The following is a 21,536-nucleotide window of genomic DNA, read 5'->3' as shown; positions in this document are numbered from 1 at the left end:
AACTGATAAGGTATACCATTAGTATTAGGCAGGGCCGGGTTTAGACAAAGTGGGACCGTGGGCAAAACCAAAAGTGGGGCCCCAAAATAAAACTATTTTAGGAGCAGTCACAGTCAGTAAGAGGCTCCTTTAGCCCTGCACAATAATAACACTTTGTAGTTTACAAGCAGTAATAAGTATCTGTAATATGGGACTGTAGGAGAATTGTATAGGAGATAGACAGATGATAGATAGATTGATGATAGAAGAGAAATATGAAAGATCATATAGATCTATAGATAAATGATGGTTAGATTATATATAGATAGCTAGATAGAAGATAGATAGATAGATAGATAGATAGATAGATAGATAGATAGATAGACAAAAAGGTAGATAGATAAATGGCCAGATAGACAAATATATAGATAGGAAAAAACAAATGATAGGAGATGGATAACTAGACAGATGATAGATATATATACAGGAGATAGATGATGAGCATCTTCACCCTGGCATTCAACTAAGGGGTGTTAAAGGAGCAATACATCCTCTGCCCACAAAAGTGCACATACAGGGGGGCCCTTCAGAACAGTTGGCCCTTGGCAAATGCCCAGTTTGCCGTCCCTAACATTGGCCTGGGTATTACGGTAGTCTACAGCACTCCAGACATGGGGGGAAATTTATCAGGGCAGGGGGAGTGTCACTTCAGGAGCTCCGATTTTCTGTTCTATGGAACCTAGAAACATATTTTTTTGTGCCATCTTTCAGATTCATGAGATACAGAACCAGACATACAGACAGTTAATCAGTGGATCTTTATCTGTAACTTGTATTTCAAACTATTTTTCAAGCTGCCTGTATCTCTGTTTCTCCATAAGCCTAATGTGATCTGAAAGATGAGATCCTTATCTTTGATCCAGCACAAAAAGCATGTTTGTAGGTGCTGTAGAACCACTAAGCTTGTCTTAACTGATGTGAAAATGGGGTGCGAGGAGTCATTTTTGTCAGACTTTGGGTGAAACTTTTTTTTTTTTTAATAGATTAGCGGGTCAGATGTCACATTAAAGAGAGAATTATAAAAAAGACATTTTATATCCTACCTATGGGGTCTATAGTTTAGTGGGGCTAAACCTGGTGATAGGTTCTCTTTAACAGCACTATCCAACTTCCTCATCCATTTTCACACTACAGGCGGTCCCCAACTTAAGGACACCCGACTTACAGGCGCCTCTAGTTAAAGACAGACCCCTGTGACTTCTGGTGAAGCTCTCTGGATGCTTTACTTTAGTCCCAGACTGCAATAATCAGCTGTAAGGTGTCTGTAATGAAACTTTATTGATAATCCTTGGTCTCATTACAGCAAAAAATGTTGAAACCCCAATTATCACTGGGGCAAAAAAATAATTTGGCTGGAACTAAAATAGTAAAATATACAGTTTAGAGTTACATACATATTCAACTTAAGAACAAACCTATGGAACCTATCTTGTATGTAACCCGGGGACTGCCTGTAATGACCTACCCCATATACTTCTTGTATTTCAGTATCCATAACTTCTGGGTGTTAGTGCTGCGTATCTGTGTTTGTTACACAGAATTGATTAAGATGCCTCCTTATGATGATGCGCCTGTATTTTCTACATTTAAATGCTACCAGAATTGTCAGTAAATCAATGGAATGAATGAAGAATATACAAGATGCCTCAATGAGCTGGAGGGATAATGTGCTGAGCAGGCTTCACTGTGATATACACAACATTCATTAGTTACGTACATGGTTACATCAATCAGTCCAAATTAACAAATTTGTTAATTAAATTTGCAGATTCATATTCAAGATTCGGTGAATCGTAGATCATGATTCGAGACCAAAACATTACATCTAAGTTTGTATTATTTCTCCTTATAAAAAAAACAATTTGTGTGATATTTTTCTTCCTCTAAATTACATGTTGGCTTCATTACAGATCTCAGAGAAGTCAGATCAATCTAATCAATTACTTAGCATTATCACAATGGGGGTCATTTACTAAGGGCCCGATTCGCGTTTTCCCCGACGTGTTACCCGAATATTTCCGATTTGCGCCGATTTCCCCCGGGATTTTGGCGCACGCGATCGGATTGTGGCGCATCGGCGCTGGCATGCACGCAACGGAAATCGGTGGGCGTGGACGAACGAAAACCCGACGGATTCGGAAAAAAACGCCACATTTAAAAAAAAAAAATGTGTCGCGGAGCTTGCACTTACCTTCACTCAGCCCGGCTCGGTGTATTCCAGTGCGTTCCGGGGAACTTCAGCGCCGGAGGAACTGCCTTAATAAATCCCGGCCGGACCCGCTGGATCGCGAATGGAACGGGTAAGTAAATCTGCCCCAATGTGTTGAAGTCAAGATTTCCTCCCATGTTTCTCCAGACTTTCATACTAGGGTTTTCGAACTCGAAGTTTCTCTAATGAGGGTTTTCCATCTTCCCATAGATGGACCTTAGATCTGGCACCAAGTGGAGCATCTGGGCCATAATCTGGTGGATATGTTTGGCACAATGTATATCTGATATATGGTGCCAGAAATAACCACCGGAGTATGGCCCAAGACCAGACTGTGGAACACATTGTCCTGGGGAGCAAGAAAAGAACTTGAAGAGAAATCATATACTCACCTTTCCTCGCTCCTCCGCACTAGTTCTCTTGTCTACTGCAGCTCAGAAATCAACAGACACAATGATGTCATCGCAATGCGCATGCCAGCTTCAGAGACACGCAAATCCACGGCAGAGAAAAGGTGGAAGGAAAGGAGGAGGGGCATTATAGATGGGGTGCTGCAGAAATGGGGGTGAAACGTGGCTTTAGTAAAAGGGGCATTATATGTAGGGGGCTACAGAAAAGTGTATATTAGTGTGGTGGCTTAGTTAGCATTACAGTCTTGCAGCGCTGGGGTCCTGGGTTCAAGTCCCAGGGTCAACATCTGCAAAGAGTTTGCAAGTTCTCTCCGTGTTTGTGTGGGTTTCCTCCGGGTCCTCCGGTTTCCTCCCACACTCCAAAACATACTGGTAGGTTGATTAGATTGTGAGCCCCACTGGGGACAGGGACCGATTAGGCAAGCTCTGTGCAGCGCTGCATAATCTGTGTGTGCTATATAAAGAATTATTATTATTAAGTGGGGGTGTCACAGGAAGAGGGCATTTACTGTATGTGAGGGCCACTAAGGAAAGCAATATACACGTTGGGAGCCAGTAAAGTGAGGTATTATACTTTGTGGACACTCTATGGGAGGGGCTGTACAGGATAAAAACACTTAGACCTTCTGTACCACTGCTCCAGCGGTGCCTAGAAAATATTTTTGTGTGCAGTCGGTGCCGGTTAGAGAAACATTGGGACCTTTGCTATAGAAGTTCATGCCTATGGAGTTCTCTTTCCAGAAAAGTAGGCTGCTTCTTTCCCCCTCTTTATAGTCTAAAGAGCCATACACAGTACAGTGGCAATGTATGGTACTACAGCTCTGCCCTGTTTACTTGACAATCAATGTGACTTGATATTGCCAGACTATGAAGCAGATGTGGCGCTCACTGTAGCACCATGACCAGACAGCTCATCAATCATTGGATCCTCTCCAATTTGATAACGATCACCTATCCTAAGGATATTTCATCTATATATAAATATTGGAATATATCTAAGCCCTTTATTTCATACAAGGATTTTGAAACACTTGTCGGGTCTGAAAAGGCTGAAGCCTGGAGGCTAAGGAAAAAATTCCAACTCCAGCTGAATCAGTGGAACATATTAAATAATGCAGAGAGTTGGAGTAAGTGAACGGCCCCTTAAAACATAATGGAATACGTATACAGCCCAATATTTTGTACTGGTAAAAAAAAATCTGATTTTTAAATAAATTAAATTAATTCAATCTTTATTTTAAATATCTTAGAGATAATAAAGATCTAAATAATGGATATGAACTATACACTATGACCAATAGTACAGTAATGGTTGGTAATGGCAACCAAGTAAGATTGCTCACCGTATACACCTCATCTCCATTCATTGCTGAAGCCCTCACCACAATACATTAGTGGATTCCACAACCAATTTTTGAGAATTAACATTCATTGTTGCTTAGCAACATCATTCACTTATGGTTCCCTTGAGAGGCAAACAATCAGGATTATACGAGGGGTCACTTGGAAATTCAGCGCATGAATAAGCAATGGTGGATCGCCATGTTACACAGATATGAATGTGAAGGAGATATCCATACTAGTAATAATAATTCTTTATATAGCGCACACAGATTACACAGCACTGCACAGAGATTGCCAAATCAGTCCCTGTCCCTATGGGGCTCACAATCTAACCTACCAGTATGTTTTAGAGTGTAGGAGAAAACCGGAGGACCCGGAGGAAACCCATGCAAACACAGAGAATATACTGATGCAGGACGTGTGTTTCATTATATTTTTTCATTTCAATGGGATCTTTTCAGATTGATTCTCTGATTAAGTACAGTATATCTAATATTATGGAAATCGTCAACTATAGCTTCTTATCTCCACAAGATCTTCTCTTACCAGTGAATAGTTTTCAGGATGACTTGGTGATCTTGTTTTGTAATGTTCAAGTTTCTTACATTCAATCATAGACACATATTCCAGTGCGTCAATGAACAGAAATGAGGTAATAATATAACATATTAAAAATTATTTGCTTGGAACCTTTAGCCTGGGCTAACAGTATACTGTATGGCTTTTTTGTTTTTTATTATTGATGACGTTTCACCTTAAAGGGGTTGTCCGAGAGTAATGAAAAAAAAGCTAAAGGAGGCCGGAGGGGCTGCTTAAAAAAAATAAAGATCTACTTACCTTCTGGTGCCCTCCAGTGTCCCGCGCTGCTGTTGCTCCGGTCCATGTAAACAAACATGGCTGCCGGAGCAGCGCAGGACTCAGCTTCCGACCAGCCGTGGCCGGCCACACCTACCTGTCCCTATTCACACCATTGTGAACGCGGGCCGGTAGGTTGTCGGGTCCGTCCGGAAGCTGAATCCATCACTGCTCCGGCGGCCATGTTTGTTTACATGGTGCCTGGACTGGAGCGACAGCAGCGCGGGAAACCGGATGGCCCCGGAAGGTAAGTAGATCTTTATTTTTTTAAGCAGCCCCCTCCGGCCACCTTTAGTTTTTTTTTCATTACTCTCGGATAACCCCTTTAAATGCTTTGTGCAGCGCTGCGTAATCTGTGTGCGCTATATAAATAAAGAATTATTATTATTATTATTTATTAACCCCCACTGATCACATGTTTGCGGAAGGCAGTCCCCGGGTTACATACAAGATAGGTTCCATAGGTTCTTAAGTTGAATTTGTATGTAAGTCAAAAATGTATATTTTATCATTGTAGATCCAGACAAAAAAAAAAATTTTTGACCCAGTGACAATTGGATTTTTAAAATGTTTGCAGTATTTGGACCAAGAATTATCAATAAAGCTTCATTACAGACACCTTACAGCCGATCTTTACACCCTGGGACTAAAGTAAAGCATCCAGGTAGCTTCACCAGAGGTCACAGTGGGCAGAGGGGTCCGCCTGTAACTAGGGGTTGTCTGTACGTCAGGTGTCCTTAAGTAGGGGACCGCCAGTACTCTCTAAAATAAAGCTGTAAAAGCTGCCATATTTAGTAATACTACACAAGACTGGCAATTGCTGAAAAGGATATATTGTGGCCTGTACCTGAGCTGAACAGAAGCATAGCCAGTGTAGTGGTCTCAGAAGCAGCATATCCAGTGTGGTCGTCTCAGAAGCAGCATATCCAGTTTTGTGTGTTCAAAGCATGCTGGGAAATGGACTCCTTTAGCATATTAAACTACAAACCCCCTAAGGAAAGTTATGAAATGTTCTTTTCTAAAAGTCCCTTTTTTATAAGAAATCTCAACCATTTACCTATAAAAAAAATCTCCTCCAAAGGGACGTGAAAATGAGCAAAGAAGAGTAATTTTTTTTTTCCGTCAGATGAGTCACTTATAGAGGCTGGAGGGGCAGATTCTTTTCAAATGCCCCATTTCTTGGCCTCTATAGAACCAAGAAACAATCTCATCTTGTGGTTCTATGGAACTTGAGATATAGGAAGTTTGCCTCACTAATGTGCAGAGTGCGCCAGATTATGAAATACTGGTCCACAGTCATTTATGTGGCACACCCTGCGCACGCCCAAGTTGCATACACTGTGTTGCACAGTGCGAATGCACACCAGAATGCCCCTTTAGATGCGCAGTATTGTCATGTGCCATGCATAGTGTAGCCGTGCACACAATACTGACGCAAACACTTCAAAGACCTTCAAAATACTGGTGCAGATTGTCTTTGGACAGTGTTTGCGCCACTTTAGTGTCGTGGTTGTACTTTGTCCGACATGTTAGAAAACTGTACCCAAAGGGGCGTGATAGTGCTTAGTCAGAGCTTGGGACATACAGACCAGATTTACTAAGAGCGTGCGCCACAATGGCACAAAGTGCACATAACAGAGGCAAACTGCACTTCCCGTATCTCCAATTCTGTAGCCTACAGAACCTCAAGCCAGGTGTGATCTTAAAGATAAGATTGTTATCTTTAATATGCCAAAGCATGTTTTTAGCTACTATAGAACAAAAAAACAGGGACAATAGAATGTACTCTCAGGCAATGAATTGCTCTACTGCTTTAAGGGTATGAAACTGACTTTTTCACCATCATAGGGACAGCCGACAGAGGCTATTTTAAGACCCAGTAAATATAGAAGAAATCACAGGTTTGTAGCCCTCAATATTCTGAGACACTTGCTAAATGTACGGTTGTGTGAAGATGGCCGGATGTTTCTGTTACTGCTGCATTGCCTTTTTATGATTGTCAAGTTGATCTTTTTTTCCCCCATTAGGGCTGATCACATTATGAAGGTGGATCACATTATCTGAGTGCACATTTTACTTCTTGGCACCATCTGCAAAATGGATCGGCTCAGAAAGAAGATTAAGGTATTTAAGTAAAAACTGTGGCTAAATTTTTCATAAACCATGTCCATTGCCCAACCCCCAAGCATAGCATAATATAGACCTTAACGGACCCCATTTTGACCTTAGTATAATGCCCCCTTCTTGTGGCCTACCCCCCTATAGACTCATATAATACCCTCTAATGCAACTCAGCAACATATAATGATCTCATCTTTAATTTTATTACTCTGTTCCTGCACTTTTATTTATGTCCTTACACTTATATTACCCTAACTTTCTGTACTCCTACCTCCTGTCCATCTCCTCCATCTTCCTCCTCATATTGTGGCTCCTCTCTTCTCATTGTGTCCCCATGTCCTCCATCCGCCTCCTGTCCTCCATCCTCCCTCTTTTTGTGGCCTCCTGTCCTCCACCCCCCTCATATTGTGGCCTTCTGTCCTCCACCCCCCTTATATTTTGGCCTCCTGTCCCCCACCCCCATATTGTGACCTCCTGTCTTCTATTCCTCTCATATTGCGCCCCACTCTCCACTATGTGCCATATTCTATCCCCGTTTCCATCCTCCTCATATTGTGTCCGTCTATCCTCCATCCTCCTTCATATTGTGGTTTCCTGTCCTCCATCATCCTCATATTGTGGCCATCTATCCTCCATCCTCCTTCATATTGTGGTTTCCTGTCCTCCATCATCCTCATATTGTGGCATACGTCCTTCATCACCCTATTATTGTAGCCTCTGTCCTCCATCCGCCTTGTATTGTGGCCCCTGTCCTCCATCCTCCATCATATTGTTGCCCCAGTCCCTATCCCTCTGATACTGTATACCCCTGTCCTCACGCTGGCTCTGTGTCGTGTGATGGCCGTGTCCTCCTCTCTTTTGCAGCCCTCATAAGGGGGACATGCAGAAATATCTGGGACAATCTCCCAACTCCCCGGGATGGCGGGACACAGGTGAAAAACTGCTCCTGTGTATAAACATGTTTTGATTGACAAAGACTGATGTAAAGTTGAAACATTGCAATGTTTCTGGGTGAATAAAGAATCTCTTTTTTAACTTGATCCTGAATTCTGCTGTTTCTTCTCTTCTGCTGTTTATCTACGTATCCATGCGCCAGGATTACCAACTGTGTGCAACCACTACATAAATCAGTGGATGGATGCCCTGGGATTGTTGTCTTTCTTGGATCTTGGTTTGTTTTATGGCCACTGCGTCACTCAACGGGTTTGGCTTTGGGTCACTTCATAATGAATTTATACCTTGTTTACCCCCTTCAACCTCTATATGGGTATCTGGTCTTTGATGAAGGGAGATCACCAGAGCCCTACCTCTTGAAGTGCTCTTGGGGAGACAGCTTGTCTAGGGCAAAAACACGCTGCTACAAAGCTCGGCAGCCAAGAGTGTAGTCAGGTGCGGACAGACTACACTGTTTACTGGCTAGTAAGCAGGCCATAGGTCGGAAAAAGAAGAAAATGTGTAAGGTAAAGCTGGATTCCTTATGTACCCCTACAACAGAAGGCAAAGACGTATCCTATTATAAGCACTTACAGTGAAATGTGTTGCCCTGTTCAGGGTGTTTCCCCCAGTGAGGCAATCATATACGAGTCCTTATATGGATAGTTACATCATTGGTGACTACCTTAAGTGTATGCTCTTCAGAGGTCCGGGGTGGATGCAATACGAATACATCGCCCTAAAGGCAACACTATGGGGGTCATATACTAAGGGCCCGATTCGCGTTTTCCCGACGTGTTACCCGAATATTTCCGATTTGCGCCAATTTCCCCTGTATTGCCCCGGGATTACGTACAAGAAAGGTTCTGTTGGTTTGTTCTTAAGTTGAGTTTGTATGCAAGTCACAATAGTATATTTTATAATTGTACCCCCAACCAGAATTTTTTGGTCTCTGTGACAATTGGATTTTTAAAAATGTTGGATTGTCATAAGAATCAGGATTAACAATAAAGCTTCATTACAGACACCTCTGATAACTGCTATAGCTGTTTATTGTAGCCTAAAGCTAAAGTACAGTAATTTACCAACATCCAGAGCTCCGTTTGTAACTAGGGGTCAACTGTAAGTCGGTTGTTCTTAAGTAGGGGACTGCCTGTATACAGTGGGAGATTTTCTTATGTATACGCTGAGCGTTTCACAAAAATGTGATCTGAATGAAGCCTATGAAATCAGGAAAGGGCCAGTGTCTACACCTACAGGTAAATGGAGAGATGAAATGTAGGCATACCTGGCAGGAAAGGTAATAAACCTTCAATCATGGAATGCCGGGATTACCATATTTTTCGGACTATAAGGCGCACCGGATTATAAGGCACGTCTGATTATAAGGCACACCTGATCAAAGGATGAATGACCAGCAGGTGGCAGACCTGTGCACAGTTCAAGGCAGCTGCAGTTCCAGACAAACATGTCTCCAGTGCACAGAGCTGGGATCTCAGAGGTATGAGCTGTTAGGAGTTAATGTTGCAAGGGTGATGCCGCAGGGGTTAAGCTGTCTCCCTCTGCCCCTTCTCTTTCCCTCCTCAGGCAGGGCGTTAGTCCTGCGGGGTTCCCTGTGGCTCCCTCTCTTTCCCCTGTTACAGGGCTGGCAGGTATAGGGGTAAAATTGCTTTCTCAGGCGGACGATGAGGATTGCTGCCTGGTCGGCACTATGGCACTGGTGGTCCTGCCGGCCCTGCCAGAGTGCGGTATTGTGCCCGGAGTACAGTGTGGGCTGGTGCAGGATATTGCTATAAGGGAAGGATATGGAAGCATGCTGCGCTGTATACAAGACACAAGTGTACTTTGTGTTTTTATCCAGTCCCCGAAAAACACATTTGTGGTCAAATAAGACGGATCCTACCATCCCACCTAGCTAGGCATATAGAGGGAATTAATAGGGGCAGATTACCCTTGGGTATTCACATATAGGCTACAGACATACAGGGGCACATTTACTTACCCGGTCCAGTCGCGATCCCGCAGAGCGTTGTCCGACGAGGATTCGGGTCTGCCGGGATTCACTAAGGTTGTGCACCCGAGTTCCTGCAGGTGTCGCTGCTGCGCCAAGGTCCGCTGGAGTTCACCTTCTTCTTCCTGGTGCATGTAAGTGCGTGATCTTGCAACACAAATCGCTTTTTAAATTCCGCGGTTTTTCCGAATCCATCGGGTTGTGCAACGGCCACGCCCCCGATTTCTGTCCATGCGACAAAATCTGATCGCGTGTGCCAAAATCCCGGGCAATTCGGCGCAAAGCGGAAATTTTCAGGAAACCCGACGAAAGTGCGCGTTCGGACCCTTAGTAATGAGCCCCACAGTGTACACATAGCACCAGACTCATATATCATAAATATATTGTCCAGCCCCTCCCCTCATTAATGAAATGTCCAGCAGCAGCCTGCCCTTATATTTGTTCTGTCCAGCCACAGCCCCCTTAGGCCGGCGCCACACAGGGCGCTTTGTCTGCGCTTGCAAACGCAAACGCAGACAAAGTCACGCCCACCGGGGCGGGCCTCGGCCCGATCGCATCGGCGTTTCTATGGAAACGCCTGCGATCGGGAACGAGCCGCCGGTGTTTTGCGTTAATTTAACGCGAAACACCGGCGGCTCGTTCCCGATCGCAGGCGTTTCCATAGAAACGCCGATGCGATCGGGCCGAGGCCCGCCCCGGTGGGCGTGACTTTGTCTGCGTTTGCGTTTGCAAGCGCAGACAAAGCGCCCTGTGTGGCGCCGGCCTTAGGCTGGTGCCACATGTAGCACTTTGTCTCGCGCCCACCGGAGCGGGCCTCGGCCCAATCGCATCGGCGTTTCTATGGAAACGCCTGCGATCGGGAACGAGCCGCCGGTGTTTTGCGTTAAATTAAATTAACGCAAAACACCGGCGGCTCGTTACCGATCGCAGGCGTTTCCATAGAAACGCAGATGCGATCAGGCCGAGGCCCGCCCCGGTGGGCGCGACTTTGTCTGCGTTTGCACACATGGCATTTTTAGTAGTGCGTTTTCAGATCGGGAAAAACGCATTCGTTAAAAAACGTCATGTGTGTCACCACCCTTATTAGTACACTATACAGCAGCCTTAGTACAGCACAACACGGCTGGGTAGGCCAACTGCCCACACTGCAAATTATATAGCAGGCCCTTTTCCTACAGTCAATTTCTATTGATGTTAGCGCTGTGAGCCGCGTCCACCCTTTTCGCTGGAATTGTGATTTAAAACGCAATTCAGGGGCATCAAAGCAAAGTTACCGTGACACACTAACGTGATGAGGCCTAAATTCTTGCATTTGGTAACTAGCAACACGTGTTGTGCCCTACGGACCTGTTAGGTACTGAAGGCAAGAATTTAGATCTAAACGTATCCGCATTGACTCGTGCTGATGCGCTTCAACTGCGTTTCAAAATATGATTGAAGCGCAACGTGTAAACGCCGCCTAAGCGCTGCATGTATTTCCCTTATAAATGCAATCACCGTCATTGTGCACGCCCTATGCAGTGCTGTACTAGTAGACAGTACTACATTTGTCTACAGTACTAGTAGTAGTACTGTAGACAAATCCTACAAACACTTCATTCACAGCCGTTCCATTGGCTTTTTATGCTGGGCCTGAAGAGGGGAGCACAACTCTAAGTTCTAAGAATACAAAGAAAATGAGTCCTGCTCCTCCCTTCAGGTCCTGCACCATGTATTATCCAATGAATTAGCTGTTCCTTTAAAATTCCCATTGTGACCAAGTAAAAATTGACCTAAAAACGCTTTGCCCATTCCTGCCCTTAACCAACATGGCGCCCTTTCACTCGACGCACTGCAGGTCTATACCACTCCCTTTACGCACAGCTGCGCCATGACGACACAACGCACACTGTGGGAGAGGCGACGCTTGTAAGCAAAGTACCCGGACGTAACGGCGAGAAGCCCCGCCCAGTGACGTCAAGGACAGCCCTCCCGCTCCCTCCCAGGCACCGCTGCCCGCTCTCCCCCCCTAGTACGAGGCTGCGGCTCAGTGAAGAAGCGTCCTCCTTATCGAGCCGGGGCCTCGTCTCACAGCTTCAGCCACAGCGTCACCGCAGCCCGGGAAGGACAGCGCGGCACCGAGCGGACACCATGGTAAGAGGCAGGGGAGGAAGCCGCCGCTGGGGCCCAGGCACGGAAGCGCCCGCTGCTCAGTGCTGTCACCACCGTGGCCGTCAGTTCAGCTGTCAGCGCTCCGTATACGCCCGTCTACACGGGGCGATGCGTTTTTATGTGTGAATGAGCCCGTAAATCCCCCCCTCCCCCGTGTCTCAGGCGGGGGTGCTGATGCTGTGCGGTAATCTACACCCTGTCAGTGTTGATGTTGTGCTTCCCTGACATATAATGGGGGAGGGGGGCTTCATTCCTGTCAGACCCCCCCCCCCCCTTTTCCTCCGCTACCATTATACTGACACGCTGCAGCTCTCCGCATTGTCTGGCGCATTTCACATCAGGATATTGGCAACAGAGGGGTTAAAAACGAGGAATAGTGTGGGATTTGTGCACGGAGGGAGGAAGCCGTAATGAGGCTTATTTGCTGATTAGTCCCAGTCTCCCCTCCCGCCCGCCGGGGGCTTCTCACTATCCCCCTCCCTGATTGGCAGGGGGCTCCCCGCCGGGTGGTGATGCGCTACGTTATGTGCCATAGGGATCGTTATAGAGAATTTTATTATTTAGGATGTTTATGGGTGGGGGAGCCGCAGCGGCTTCAGGTGTCTGGGCTCGGCTCTAGCACAGCGATGTCTGGACACGCCAGGCTCTGCGCATGGCAGGAGAAGCTCAGCCGTCTTGTATTGTCAGGGCACTACACGCGCTTCTGGGCTACTATCCACATCACGCAGTTTTTGGGTTACCTATAACATTGTGTGCCACAGCAGATTCCACCCCCCCGGCGGGTACAGGACGATTTGTATAGCGCCATTGATTCATTGTTGGCTGCTAGAATCTTCATATTATTCGTGTAAGGTTTCACGCACCAGAGTCCTGAGACCGTGGGATGTGTATGGAGCGGCTCTAATACAGCAGAGAACAACCCACAAGTCCAATTTGGGTGTTCTGTAGGGAGGGCTGTCCTGTAATTTAGGTGTTAGATTGGTTTTAACCACAAAATAAGGAACCAAGGATTCTCACGTTTCCTCTAGGATCCGTCTGGACTTGCAGGGATGTATCTTCAGACAGTCAGTGGCTGCAGGGGAGACCCAGGCATCTGGTGCCAGATTAGGAAACAGAATAGCAGGGACTTGGACATCGGTTTCGGATAGGGAGACTAGGATAGGTTTTTGTTATGCTAACATTTCTTAAAGGGAGTCAATTAGTTGACTGTTGGCTGAGGAGATCTGTGTAGAGGAGCTCTTTATATACCACTGCGCTTTACAAGTCATAGGGGACATAGACAAAAAAAAATATGATGTTGTGAGTACAAACATATACATAGGGTAGGAGTGAGATTGTAGCTGGACTTCGAGCGCTCTGGTGCAGTGGTGTGTGATATCCCTATACTGATCACAGTATAGTACAACCCCCTCCCCCCGGGGTAACAATTGTTGTATTCAAACGGAAGCTAATAGAGCGGATGATTTCATATACCATTGCACCAGTGTGACCCAGGTCCAGGCACAATCCTGGAATATAAATGCATTATTCCCAAAAGTGTTGTTATACAGATCTCCAGGGCCGATGCCTAACTCAGTCTTCAGCTTTGTATGGTCAAATCTGCTGCCAGATTCCTTTTAAAGGAACACTCCAGTCACAGCTGATATCATTGAATTATATGTTGTGCAGGACTCCAGGTTCTGGAAATACAATGAAAATGAGTCCTGCTCCTCCCTTCAGCCCCTGCACCAAATCGGCTTTGACTGGAGTGTTCCTTTAGGAAAACATGCCTTGAGTACACCGTCCCTTTAATTGATTTTCACTGGAAGTATATACCACTTGCACTAGTCACATAATGGGTTCACCCCAAATAGAAGTGCAATCTAAAACCACCGTTAATTTGCATAGACCCCTAATTGGGACACTGTGGGGTATGGACAGCGCTTTAAGGGGGCATCTCATCTTCTAGTAGTAGGGGACTGCTGCTCTCTTAGTCTTGTAGATGATGTTCACTATTGGCTTTAGTCCCTAAGAGGCTGCTACAAGCTAGCGCCCCAGCCTCCTATCTCACTAGCCTCTACACATGGAGGCCAGGGCCAGCCTCCTGATGGAGGGGGATAACCTCCAATTATTAATGAGGCAGAGATGGATTTGTTGTTCCGATCACGTATGATAAGTTATCTTCATGGATCAGACGTGTCCATTGTTGATAGGTTTGATTTTGTTCTTCTGTAGGTAAACGCTTGTTATATAGACCCTGTCTGGGTGGTTGTGTGTCCTAAAAGTTAGTTTGGGTGATCGCTGGCTGACAGCTAGTCCACCTGATACCCCACACTTGTATAGGGGAAGCATGCATGGAAGAGGGGAGCTTGGTAGTGGCTTATCTCCAGCGGGCTTGTGTTCATTGTTGTTCTTGTTACCACCATGCCAACTAGATGGTCGTCCAGATCCATCAAAGGGTGCCCATTAGGTGTCTTCACTAGGTGCTGCATGGTCTTCTATCAATAAAGAGCTGTTCTGTGTTTAAAAAAACATCTACCACCAGGATGAAGGATTGTAAACTAAGTGCACTTCCATGCTGCTGTGTAGCCCCCTCTGGCAGGATCTTCCTTTAGCTTCTTATGCCCAGGTTTTTACAAAAACAAAGTATTTACAAATATGCAAATGAGTCTGAGGATCTCCATAATTGTTAATGGAGCTTGGAGCCCCTCAAGCTCGCTTGCATAATTTTTAAAGCCTTTTTTTTCTTTAAATCAAGGGCATAAGAAGCTTAAAGAAGAGCGGATCATGCTAGAGGCGGCACAGCATGTCAGTGTTCTTGGTTTACAGTCCTTCATCCTGGTGGTAGATTTTCTTTAACAGAGAAATATATTTTAATTATTTAAAATCCATTAAAACAAAGAGTGATCAACGAATCCTCTGCATCGCCAACATGACACAAATAAGGATCTCCCATGCCTCAACAAAGGGAATACCTGGAGATTATAGAGCAGCCACGTACTGCTCCCCTTGTGTTCACTTTCTTTCTCCTGAGAATACAGAGCAGTGGGATCTTGAGAATTGGTTAATCTCCCTGGGATATTTTTGACCATACAAAGCTGCAGACAGTGGTGGTTTTTGCCTCTGGATATCTGTGTAACCATGCCTGTTTGATGTTAGCAGAAAGAGGACTGTTAGAGATGCATTTATAGTCTAGGATTGTAGCTGGACATAACGTACTGGATTGTGAGATCTCTGCACTGATCACAACGCGGTTCTGTGTAAGAGAAGTAGCTGTCTACTGGTTATGTATAACAGAAGAGTAGGGGAGCAGTTTGGATGCTGGGATTAAAGAACACAATTCAGTCAGTGCTCCAAGTCCAGCTTCAATCCTGGAATATTAATGCATTTTTCACAGTCCTGCTACTAACGGCACACAGATGTTGTGCGCTGCTGCGCCCTTTAAGGACAGGAACAGGCAGGTTAACCCAGTTCAATTTATGATTGTAGCATAGTGCAGGGATTGATACAAATTGTTTCTGGGGGTAGACTTCAATCAGTAGGTGATGGCATGGGAGAAACCCAAGCACATGGCTCTGAGATCAAAACTGCTGTTCTTCTTTTATTCCTACTCGTAATGTAAGTCCTAGGGCAGTGATGGCGAACCTTTTAGAGACTGAGTGCCCAAATTACAACCGAAAGCCACATATTTTTCACGAAGTGCCAAATGCCAGTTTAATGTAACTTATGGCTCCCTGCTGTGTCACAGATTTGAACGTATTGGCGTCCTGAAGACTCCAAGACAGTAGAAAGATGGAGAAATTTGGATTATTATTGCAGCTTCCCTCTAAGGTCCCCTTAACAGGATGAATCACAGGCCCTGAGAAGGGGCTTCAATGACAAATAGTGCTGAACATGGCACGTTCTAGGCTGCCTGTGACTGCAGGAGGAGGAGTCCTGAATGGTGACCTTTGTGCTGGGTGATGGCCTGGGTGCCCACCGAGAGGGCTCCGAGTGCCACCTCTGGCACCCGTGCCATAGGTTCGCCACCACTGTCCTAGAGTCTAACGAATTCATTACTTCCTAGAGGAACCTGTAAAAGATGTAGAGAAATAGCGAAGCTTTCATTAAAATGAAACATGAATTTGCCTGTGAAATAAAACCCCTCCGCATTGTTGTGGGGATTTATAGCCAGTGACATTTTATGGAAATATGAAGATCTAGTTCCTCTTTATATACTGTGTATTGTATCTTTCATATTGTGTTTTGCCTCGTGTGTGAGTGATAGTGTATGACCACTGTGCAGGGTCTCGGCTACCTACCTAGTGATGGGTGTAGCTGAGATTTATCGGAGAGGAATCCAGTGACAGGAGGGAGTTACCAAGCAATCTATAGGCAAATGTTGTGTTCCTATAAACCGCTGAGAGATCGATGAGCGATGCTAGATGTAACCTAACGATAAAGCCGGCACTTTCCATTGTAATCCCCTGATTTTCTGCTAAATCTGCAGAAGTGGACATGATGCCCCTAGTCAGTCCTGCACCCGCAGATGGCCATGTGAAGGTGCAACATGTCACCAGTACGGCCATGTGCATAGCTACATCATCACAAATGCTTCTGCTTCATTCATGTTGTGACTGGTCATGTAGACAAACCTGCTGTGCACATTACAGTGCAACACAATGCAAACGGGTACAGCATGTGGCAAAAACTGAGGTTAGTCAATGTTGCCCTAATGTAAATTCCCTCTCCTCTGACGCAGCATTCTGGGTCCCTGCTACTCTCAATCTCTCTCTACTCATGATACACACCATATTATAATAATAATTCTTTATATAGCGCCTACAGATTACGCAGCGCTGCACAGAGCTTGCCAAATCACTCATATATTTGCCATATTTCTCGGACCCTGAATTATTGAGGATTTATGGCATCTTTAATATAGAAAATGCTACAAGATTCTGCATCCTAGATGTCTGTGTGTCCTGTGGGGCGACTGTGTCTTTACTATGGAACAGGGAAGGATAGTCTTATAGCAAGGATGCTAGGAGTTGGGGTATATTCTCTGTATGCAGTCTTGGGGAAATGTTGTAAAGGGTAGCGTAATAACTGAGGGATTGACCCCATCGGTACGTTCTAGGCCTTTACTTATTTATGAAAAACTCTGCGGTTATACCAGCATCAGAGTTTAACTTTTGCTTTGCACCATGACCGCAAGTGACAAGGCGTTTCAGCTGCAGCTCCTTTTCCACAGGATTTTGTCATATCCCATGAACTACAATGCAACAAATCCACAGCCAATACAATATATAATCCACACATAAAGTATGGAGTGTGTGGGTTATACACTAAGAGACAAGCAGATAGCATGCGAACCAAGACCCCCAGTACTGGAAACATCCATACTAACCACTGAGCCGGCCTCACAATGGATATGAACGCTCCTCCGTCTTGTACGTAGAAGCCTCTGCTGCAGATATTCTATATTAACCTATTAGAATGTTTGATGCTTCTAGGTCAAATAAGGGAACCGCAGGATCTGGCTGGGTTTGATCCCATAGCTCCCATGATAACACTGTCTGCCAGAAGATATCGCTGCAGCAGAGGCACTAGAGGACTATAATTCCATCATCTTACATTTGGAACGGTGTTTTAGTGTCTATGCGCTTTGGGGGGGGGGGGGGGGGAGGGGTTATACACTAAGAGACAAGCAGATAGCATGCGAACCAAGACCCCCAGTACTGGAAACATCCATACTAACCACTGAGCCGGCCTCACAATGGATATGAACGCTCCTCCGTCTTGTACGTAGAAGCCTCTGCTGCAGATATTCTATATTAACCTATTAGAATGTTTGATGCTACTAGGTCAAATAAGGGAACTGCAGGATCTGGCTGGGTTTGATCCCATAGCTCCCATGATAACACTGTCTGCCAGAAGATATCGCTGCAGCAGAGGCACTAGAGGACTATAATTCCATCATCTTACATTTGGAATGGTGTTTTAGTGTCTATGTGCTTTTGGGGGGGGGGCGGTTGTCCTCATTTAACAAGGTATTTTCCACCGCCAGCCCATGTTTTTTTTTTTTTTCAATAATGGAGGTATTTCCCATATCCAGAGCCAAGAAAACCCCATGGATAAGTGTAATAATGATGAATTGTGGCGCGGCCTTTGCCCTGTTATTTGGAAGGTTTTGTGTGTATTGTGTGCAGCGGCCTCTAGGGCACGTCACGTCTTACCATAATTGGTGCCCCATCACTTTGCAGGATAATTGTACATTTTGCTGCCTTGTTTAAACTTGCACATAAACATGTTTGTGCCCTGCAGTAACCCGCAGCTCTGCAGTGATCCTCCAGCGTGTGTGCCGCCTATGTGTGCCCTGCAGTAACCCGCAGCTCTGCAGTGATCCTCCAGCGTGTGTGTCGCCCTATGTGTGCCCTGCAGTAACCCGCAGCTCTGCAGTGATCCTCTAGCGTGTGTGTCGCCCTATGTGTGCCCTGCAGTAACCCGCAGCTCTGCAGTGATCCTCCAGCGTGTGTGCCGCCTATGTGTGCCCTGCAGTAACCCGCAGCTCTGCAGTGATCCTCCAGCGTGTGTGTCGCCCTATGTGTGCCCTGCAGTAACCCGCAGCTCTGCAGTGATCCTCCAGCGTGTGTGTCGCCCTATGTGTGCCCTGCAGTAACCCGCAGCTCTGCAGTGATCCTCCAGCGTGTGTGTCGCCCTACGTGTGCCCTGCAGTAACCCGCAGCTCTGCAGTGATCCTCTAGCGTGTGTGTCGCCCTATGTGTGCCCTGCAGTAACCCACAGCTCTGCAGTGATCCTCCGGCGTGTGTGTCGCCCTATGTGTGCCCTGCAGTAACCCGCAGCTCTGCAGTGATCGGCCGGTGTGTCGCCCTATGTGTGCCCTGCAGTAACCCACAGCTCTGCAGTGATCCTCCAGCGTGTGTGTCGCCCTATGTGTGCCCTGCAGTAACCCGCAGCTCTGCAGTGATCCTCCAGTGTGTGTGCCGCCCTATGTGTGCCCTGCAGTAACCCGCAGCTCTGCAGTGATCCTCCAGCGTGTGTGTCGCCCTATGTGTGCCCTGCAGTAACCCGCAGCTCTGCAGTGATCCTCCAGTGTGTGTGCCGCCCTATGTGTGCCCTGCAGTAACCCGCAGCTCTGCAGTGATCGGCCGGTGTGTGTCGCCCTATGTGTGCCCTGCAGTAACCCGCAGCTCTGCAGTGATCCACCGGCGTGTGTGTCCTGCCTTAGCTGCCCGGGGGCCGGAGACTCTGCCATAGATGTAAAGGGAACATGTCTGGCTATTCTCTCCTGTTATAGACTAGGAAGTGATATAATAGTTACAAGTCCTCCTAGGTAAGTATATGTGGGTGGGGTAATCAGGACTGTAATCACTGTCAATTACTTTGTGTAAATGGAGGGATCCATGCCGCTGTGCAGCCATTGCCGTCTATGGGTACATATATGCGCCCGCAGTTTTGCGGCCGCATGTACGTCCCTGCATACAACCATGTGAATTAACCCTGAGACTTCTGATACATCTCTCTCACTGTGTCCTATCTGATGGAGATGGGATCCCCATTATAGAACAACATTATAGGTGCTATCAGCAGTTCTGATCACACACAGCTATAGACAATGTTCGGTTCTGTTTCTGGATATCTGTATATTAACACCTTTTTGTAGGTGTGTGTTTTTGGTAGCAGCAGGATTCTGAAAAATGCATTTATATTCCAGTAGTGTAGCTGGACTGGGAACACTCTGGTGCACTAGTGGGAGAGATCTCTAGTGTAGTGCTGCACAGCCCCTCCACATTGAGTGACTACTGTAATTTAAAAAAAAAATAAAAAACTACCATCATTATAAACCAGGGACACTTACTCATAGATCCAGGCACTGTGACTGTGGTAATCTTATATTTATTATCCATGCCCTCCTTCCCTCCAAAATCAACTTTTCTAATTATCCAGAAGGGCCCTGCAGGGATCTTACCAGAGCTCCTCTGTGCTGCAGCTTCACAGGCTGTTAGTGTGTAACTAGCACTGCCCTCTTCCACTGTGTGAGATTACAGCAGGATTAAAGAGGTTATCCAAGTTTACTAATAAGTTAGGGCCAGGCTGGGGTAGGCTATTTAAAAATAATAAATGTGTACTTGCCTCCTCTGGCCTGCCGATGTCCTGCGCCGTGGTCCATCTGATCTGTGCGCCGGTTTGTTTACAGGGGTGCACAGGGAGCTTCCGGACGGCCTGAAGCTCTCATCCGACACCATCTCCCAGCGCTTACAACGCTGAGAAATGGGGACGGATGGGAGGAGCCGGCCATATCGCTGGCCAGCTCCCTGTACGCGGCTTCTGTGCTCCTGTAAACAAACAGGTGCACGGATCAGACGGACCCAGGCGCGACCGCCGGAGCAGCGCCAGAGGAGGTAAGTACCCATTTATTATTTTTAAATAGCCCGCCCCAGCCCGGTCCTAAATTATTAGTTGACTCGGATAGCCCTTTTAAAGGAAATCTACCATTTGTTTTTCTGCATTGTGAACCAAACATGCTTTTAGGATACTGTAGCTACGCTGATGCAGAAACATAGCTTGTTTAACCCCTGAACTCAGTGGTTTTGCTGATGCTTCTCCTTTTGCACTGCGTCAGAACACTGTATTCACTGTATTGTCCCTGACAGGCAGAAATAATCAATCACTGAAGATGCATTGGTAGGTGGAACGCAAGAGGCTACTGGGGCGGGGAGTAGCCGGAGCTGAGGCTACACGGCGCGGATACTCCACGCCATTGTAGCTTCTTGCGTTCCGCCTACCAATGCATATTCAGCGCGCGCAACTGCACATGAACAGTAGCTACGTCTTCGGAGCCGAGACCGTGCAGCTGGCAGCTTGCTCTCTGTGCATGCGCAAAACCCGGCTTCATAGACAAGTGTGCGCAGCTCCTTATAGAAGCACGCTGAAGATGCATTGGTAGGCGGAACACAAAAGGTTACTGGGGCGTGGAGTAACCGCGCCGTGTAGCCTCGGCTCTGGCTACTCCACGCCCCAGTAGCCTCTTTAGAAAATTAGCATATTAGGGGAATAAAATGTATAAAAGTTCTGAACCAAGAAGGAATTGGCCCTAAAAAGGGCTACACTACAACTATACATTAGAGGAACCTGCCACCGGATCTATCTTAATAGGTAGATCCGTGCTGGCTGGTTTCATTTTAATTGAAAATGCTAAATAAACAGACAGCGCAGAATTGTGGAACAATACTTGCAGATGATTATGATAAAATGATGCACATAAATCTGAGTTGGTGTTGATCTGCAGCACAGCCTGGAAACCGGACCGGCTCAATGTGTCTGATAATATACGTGGCCAAACGTGGGGAATAAACGGGCTGGACGCGCTGCTCTCAGTAACAATTAGTTTGTTTTCGATAAATAGATTACGGACAATGCGTTTCGGAGACGTTCTGCTCTATTCATCAGGTCCAGGTGGTAAAATACTGCATCCTTCGGC

At 46.2% G+C, this 21,536-nt stretch overlaps 1 protein-coding gene across 2 annotated transcripts in view; it reads left to right on the top strand.

The window, feature by feature from the left end:
• Positions 1 to 6,892: 6,892 nt before the first annotated feature.
• PPP3R1 (protein phosphatase 3 regulatory subunit B, alpha) overlaps positions 6,893 to 21,536 on the top strand; it is a 40,194-nt gene continuing 25,550 nt past the window's right edge. Inside the window, exon 1 of one of the 2 annotated variants that reach the window (XM_072140418.1) lies at positions 6,893 to 6,981. In XM_072140418.1, coding sequence (XP_071996519.1) covers positions 6,955 to 6,981 — 27 coding nt within the window. In that variant the 5' untranslated portion in view covers positions 6,893 to 6,954. Of the gene's footprint in view, positions 6,982 to 11,799; positions 12,056 to 21,536 lie in introns of those variants that run through there. The other variant, XM_072140419.1, reaches the window with a different exon arrangement.

The sequence above is a fragment of the Engystomops pustulosus genome, chromosome 3 (assembly GCF_040894005.1).
Source record: "Engystomops pustulosus chromosome 3, aEngPut4.maternal, whole genome shotgun sequence".
Lineage (NCBI taxonomy): Eukaryota > Metazoa > Chordata > Amphibia > Anura > Leptodactylidae > Engystomops > Engystomops pustulosus.
The sequence above is the reverse complement of the archived record's forward strand: the minus strand, read 5'-3'. Positions and strand labels throughout refer to the sequence as shown.